The sequence below is a fragment of the Nothoprocta perdicaria genome, unplaced genomic scaffold (assembly GCF_003342845.1).
Source record: "Nothoprocta perdicaria isolate Ctin4 unplaced genomic scaffold, notPer1 scaffold_169, whole genome shotgun sequence".
Classification (NCBI taxonomy): Eukaryota; Metazoa; Chordata; class Aves; order Tinamiformes; family Tinamidae; genus Nothoprocta; species Nothoprocta perdicaria.
Window position 1 is genome coordinate 1,206,132 of NW_020454860.1, and position 6,000 is coordinate 1,212,131.

Here is a 6,000-nt window from a genome sequence, read left to right on the forward strand (position 1 = left end):
GCTGCAAGTATAACTAGATTAGAATGAAGGTACCTGTGATGGGATGAAATGGATGCAAAATCTCTCAGACAACCAAATCTACTTGAGCCAGGAACAAGCTGAAACCAATTGCATGTTAAGGCTGATGTAAAATCTACTGTTGAAGTTAGTTTGCAAACTACCAGATGCAACCCTTGTTGTTGCCTTGTAACATGAAATCAAAAGCTCCAGAACAGAGGAGCTATGGATTTGCAGACACAGACAGGGTAGCCACAGCTCTGTAAGCAGTGCTTCAGACTCTAACTGAAATATASTATATTATGGGATACCCTTCCAGTCTAGCAGTTTGCATTGTTAGTGCTCTCATTCTTCATTTACATTTCTCAAAAACAAAAATTCGTGGGTTTTAGCACATTTTAGGTCAAGTATCTGAATAATAGATGCAGCTACTTATGATATTGAGACAATCAGTTCACTACAATTTCCTCCAATTATAAAGGATGTAAACATTATCCACAGGTAACTATTCACAAGTTACCTCAAGCAATACATTTAAGGACTGAAATAAACACTTTTTTAATGAAGAAAGTGTGATTTTTGAGAAGTAGCCTATATATCTGTTCCATCAATCAGAATATATTCTTCTACTCTGCACAGTAATGGTCAGATAGCAGCTCCTTACCTTGGGACTCAARTGGCTGCCTGACTGGTGTTCTCTGTTACGAGCTTCCTGAAAACAGTTAATCAATTCCCTAAGCTTAAATAAGCATTCCATGTTACAGTGGTTCAGATACTCTCCAGTAACACTGACAGCAGCTAAGGTCAAGCTCAAAACAAAGACAGAAGGGAATAAAAGATAACAGATAAATTGAGCAGCAAGACTTCTATCTCACCCTATGATACCTTCCCAGTGCTCATATAGTTTAAGAGAGCGTTGATTTGCGATGCCTACAGCTAACTTACGGGAAAAGTACAAAGTCAAGAGATGACCAGCTGARGTCCCTATTTTATGGCAAGGGCAACACATGCAGTTTCCTCAGCTTTTTGCTAACAGAAATCAACATAACAGTATCAACTCATACAAATGCACACATCCTTAACAGACTCATATCTAAACTAGCAATATTTTCCAAAGAGTTCCCACCTGGATGTACAAGGGTCTGCATGAGTGTGAAAACAAGATTTGGGTAATAATATATTTCTAAAATACCAGAAGGTTCAGACTTTACCCAGTAAAACCAGCAGCTGGGCCTACAACTTTGTTTTTCACCAGTGCCTCCCTTGTTGATAGCTGTAGAAACTACAACTAATGTGGATATTTCAGGAAGAATAAACATTAGCATAAAAACTCTGAACAAATATTCCACTTATGCAACTCTTCCATTGAAGCAATAGCTACAGCTACCAGCCCTTAAAAAAAAAAACCTATGCCACTAGCTTGAAGACTTTACTGCAGTACAAAATTGTTCTCYAACTACGCATACTACTCATATATGAGCATTATTCTTAATATTTCAGATTTTATCTTACGGTTTGATATACCCATTGCTATATGCTGCTTGTACCTGTATCAAATGTTAAACCTATTGGATATCAATATATTGAGCAACAAACATCACTATTCACTACACTACTGCTAGGTTCTCAGAAAAGAGTGCACCAGCAAAGCTTAATTTGGACCACTGGAGAATAAGTTCAGTTATACAAATACATCATCACATCCTGCGATATCCATATTCTTAAAGCAGTTTTTTCGTAAATTTTAAGAACACTCACGCTGATGTGGCCTGATGATGCTGAAGTTCTTCCTTCCATGATCTTCCCTGATGGAGAAAGAAAAAATTAGCAATTAGTGTTTTATTTGTCTAGAGTGAATTAGGACCATAGAATGACATACTAGGCAAGAACAAGATCCCTTCTGAGCAAGCCAGCACCAAGAAAGCTCATAAACAGCCACGATACAAGAGAAACACATGTATGGGCAGCTGGAGCAGAACTGCTAAAAATAATTTTCACCAAAGTCCATCTTAATGAAGGCACCTGCCACTTAATTTGACCTACTGGGAATCAGATGACTAATAAGTCACTGAGGCTCTGACATAAAAATTAAAGGCAGCAAGAAAGAGAAAACGAGCCCCACGAGTTCCTGTGAACAGGCCAGCTCCTTTCCCAGCGGCAGGGCCCAGCTTCCGAGCTCTCTGCCTTCACCGGGGCTTATTCCAGAGGTCCCCCGCGGGAGCCCCTCCAAGCTGGGGCTCTCGCAGGGCCGCGCTCACTACGGCCCGTTAGAGGCGCGGGGGGAGGGAGCTGCGCGTCTTTCGCAGCTCGCAGCCTCCGTGCCCAGCTGCGGGCAGCGGCATCACCTGAGGCCCCGGAGGAAGGACCGGGCCCGAGGAAGGACCGGGGCGCCCGCAGGAGGTGGCCTGGGGGGAGCCGCCGGGCCCCGCTCGGGCAGCCGGGGGGCGTCCCCGCGCTCCCTCCCCCGCCTCCTCCCGAGAACGCCCCTTTCCCACCCTCCCCCGCCGGCTTCGCTGCCCCCGGCCGCACCGGGACCGTTAAAAGGCTCCGGAAGGCGCGGCGGGGCGCAGCGGAGGGCGGCGACCAGGCACAGGCGCGGGGCGCCGGGCACGGTAAGGGCGCCCCGGGAGCGGGCGGCGGCACCGAGAGCGCTGCCGCCGCCGAGCCGGCGGGGAGGCTGCCGAGGCGCCCGGACGCCGCGGCCGCACTCACCCTCACGCCGTTGTTTACCCGGCCGCGGCGCCGCCTGCGCAGCTGCCCCGGCCGCTTCCGGGCCGGGCGCCGCCTCCCCTCCCCCCCCCTCCCGCCCCGCCCCCCTAACGGCCGCGCAACGGCCGCCCAACGGCCGCGCGCGCCGCTACCGCCCCCCTCTGAGCGCCCAGCGGCGGCAAGATGCCTCCGTTTGTAAATCGGGTAGAACGGGGCCGAAGCAGAAGAGGGGGCAGGGGAGAAATACAAAGAATCATGGAAGGAAACAAGAAAAACATTTTAAAGAATAAAAACCTGAAGTGACTTCAGTTTATTTTTTTAAGGAGAGATGTTTTCTGCAAGGATTTGCACCCATAATAATGACAGAGTTTGCAGGAGGGCCTTGCTGCTGGAACAGAGAAAACCTTACATGGCAAGGCCCATAAGGAATAATACCTATGTTGCAACAGTGTTTCAAACAGTGGCTAGTTTATTCCCTGATTCACTCCATAATGTCCATGGGGCAAGCACTGAGAGGGATGAAGTAGTAACTGGAAGGATTTTTATGAATGTAATGCTGTTGTAATTTAGCAACTAGAATGTGTGAAGGACTTTTCAAACAGCTGGCTTACTACAGACCACCAAAAGATAATTTGTGTCTACAGTTACTTTGTGTGTCACCATTTTACGATTGGATGTCTAACATATTTTATTTATGCAGTTGTACRAAGGTCTATCACTGTATTGACACCCATCTGGGTGATTTGTAGYGGTCACAAATGGAGCACAAACTGAGCTTGAGGAAACTGCTAGAGGATTCAGAGTATCAAGAACAACTGAACTACGACTTCAATATAAAAGGGGAACTGAGGCATGTGGACACCAATGAGTCCTTTGTTTTCAATTACTACAAGAATGCCCATGAGAGGAATCATAAACGCTATCAAGCATTGGGGCACGTGCTTTCCCAGTATGTTTATGAGCTCCTGGAAGGAGAATGCCTGCTGCAGAAAGTCTATATTCCTACTGATGCCACTGGGGATGAACCGAGAAGTTTCTTTTTCATGAGCGAGAATGCACTAACAAGCACCTCTAGCCTAACTGTCCTTCTTCAAGACCGTGGAGTCTTTCATGCTGGACAGTGGGGGCAAAAGACTGTTATCAATGAGGGCCTGGACCACGGCACACAGATACCCTTCATCAAAATGGCCCTTCAAGGCCAGGGGGGAGTGATTGTACTCAACCCCAACGACAACTTCTTGCATCTGAAGACAGAAGAGCAGAGGTCAACTGTTTCTAAGAGGCAAGAATCATCATCTTCCACGGAGTTCCTCTGGTTGGTCCCCAAGCAGTGCAGCAGCAGCCCGGAGGAGCATACCACCTATGTGTGGGATCACTTTATTTCAAAAAGTGCAGCCAAGAAGGTGGCCTTCATTGCGCATGGCTACGGCGGCTTGGTGTTCATCAATCTGCTCGTGCAGAGAAAATGGGAGGTGATGAGTAAAGTGTACGCGGTGGCGTTCATCGACTCCATGCACAATACGCAGCACCAGGCTGGAAGYGACCCACAAATACAAGAATGGATACAAAAACACTGCCAAGAATGGGTATCAAGCAGTAAGCCGCTCGGTAAACCTGTGGGGTCCCTTGTGAAAGTGAACTGTCCTACTGTCTCTGCTGGAACTGAAAAGTACAGCTTGGCACCTTCCTCCTGCTTACATGCCATCTTYAAGTACCTGAAGAGCACTCTGAAAACCAAGACTGCAGCAGCACCCTTTACACGTTCACCTATCGCAACCCGAAGCAGCACAAGTAAGAAGAAAGACAATAAATAAAAAGCATACTTGTGTGGTTTTCCTGGGGGTCTCTTCCTTTCACAACCACTTCTGCATCTTTTTCCACCTTTAAGTCATCCAATAACTTTTCTCTTGCTGTAGAGCAATTTATGGGTTTAAAGATGGTTTTCTTTTGAGAAACAAATATAAGTAAATATTAGGAAAGAACAGCATAGTTGTAAGCTTTAAACCACAACTCTTTGTCTGTCTCTGAAATTCACACTTGTATAAAATAAAGATGTTAAGGTATACCAACTCTAATATGCATTATTTTTTAAAATCTGTATTCTGTAGTCATGGATCTACAATCAGAYTAAATTGTAGTTAAAAATTCAAATTTCTTAAATACCTTGCTTTAATTAAAAAGACAAATCTGGAATACACAAGGCATGCAAGGGATCGAGCATTTTGAATTATCGCTTTTTTCCTGCCAGGTTACTACTCTACCCTGTCTAGTGTTTGAAATCATTCTGGAATGTCTGCCTACCCTCGTGAAAGATTTAAGTTGAAAGGTACTTCAGGGAATTACATAGTGATACCTCTCTCCCGTCAGATGGTATGTTAAAGACATGACACAGAGATTCCATGGAACATAATTCCATTTTTAAAATGGCTAAGCCATTGACCAAGCATCTGTTTATCTAATGATGGGCAGAAGTATGAAATTCCATTAGAAAGGAACAGTCACTTAAAGGATATGAATAGAAATTTGTAAATAAAGAGTGGTTGACTTATTACAGTTCTACAAAAATGGCAGACAATTAGTAGAATATACAATGATTTCACTAAAGAAAGTCRCACTGGAGATGCTGCCACTGGATACATGCAACATGTGTGTTCTGTGACTGCTGGCCAGTGTGCTGCTCAAAAACACTCACTTGCATCAATTCTACACGTGAACTTGTTGCTTTATTTATTAGAGAAGTATTTACATGACAGAATATCTGTCTTCAGGAGGAGACCAATGTGATCCTTCAGTATAAATGCTCAAACTGTCCCACGGTGTCAAAGGTGGCTAAAATGCTTGAAAAAAAACAGTAGGACCAGTTCAGCAATCCTTTACCTCAGACSAACGCATTAAATTCCTTGGTAGAGAAGGTCGTATTTAGGAATATTCTTGGGATCAATGGGACTTCTCACGATGAGCTTCCCACGCATTGCACCACGGTAAATCACTTCAATCAGATCTATAAAGTCTTGCTTTGTTTTGAAGCTTCCTACAAATTTAGTATGATCTGGAGACCTAAATAGAAGCATAAGACAAAGGTTGAGCTACAATTTTAATATGCTCCAAGACAAAAACACTTAGGACAACAAAGAGGCAAAATAAGTCAGAGGACTCGCATGAGCTCATTCTCAAGTCATGAACCACACTGGTTACTTAAGTCAGGGAAACACTTTGACCTGACCTCCAAAACCTCCACAGATGCAGTGTACGATTGTCTAAGACTGTAGTCATGGGTGGTTTTTTTTTTTTTTG

At 44.8% G+C, this 6,000-nt stretch overlaps 3 protein-coding genes across 4 annotated transcripts in view; 1 reads left to right on the forward strand and 2 right to left on the reverse strand.

Moving 5' to 3' along the window:
* SENP7 (SUMO specific peptidase 7) overlaps positions 1–2,566 on the reverse strand; it is a 35,787-nt gene extending 33,221 nt beyond the window's left edge. Inside the window, exons 1-2 of the mRNA XM_026035862.1 lie at positions 2,527–2,566; positions 1,756–1,802 (exon numbers count right to left, since the gene is read on the reverse strand). Of these exons, the coding sequence (XP_025891647.1) occupies positions 1,756–1,794 (39 nt within the window). The 5' untranslated portion in view covers positions 1,795–1,802; positions 2,527–2,566. The remainder of the gene's footprint in view (positions 1–1,755; positions 1,803–2,526) is intronic.
* Positions 2,567–3,020: 454 nt separating this feature from the next.
* Positions 3,021–4,873, forward strand: LOC112944448 (putative protein FAM172B). The gene has a single exon (XM_026035897.1). The coding sequence runs from the start codon at positions 3,465–3,467 to the stop codon at positions 4,518–4,520; it is 1,056 nt and encodes a 351-aa protein (XP_025891682.1). The 5' UTR covers positions 3,021–3,464; the 3' UTR covers positions 4,521–4,873.
* A 567-nt stretch (positions 4,874–5,440) lies between these two features.
* The window catches only part of TXNL4B (thioredoxin like 4B), a 1,488-nt gene continuing 928 nt past the window's right edge, over positions 5,441–6,000 (reverse strand). For both annotated transcript variants that reach the window (XM_026035898.1, XM_026035899.1), the window contains one exon: positions 5,441–5,763. In XM_026035898.1, the coding sequence (XP_025891683.1) occupies positions 5,598–5,763 (166 nt within the window). In that variant the 3' untranslated portion in view covers positions 5,441–5,597. The remainder of the gene's footprint in view (positions 5,764–6,000) is intronic.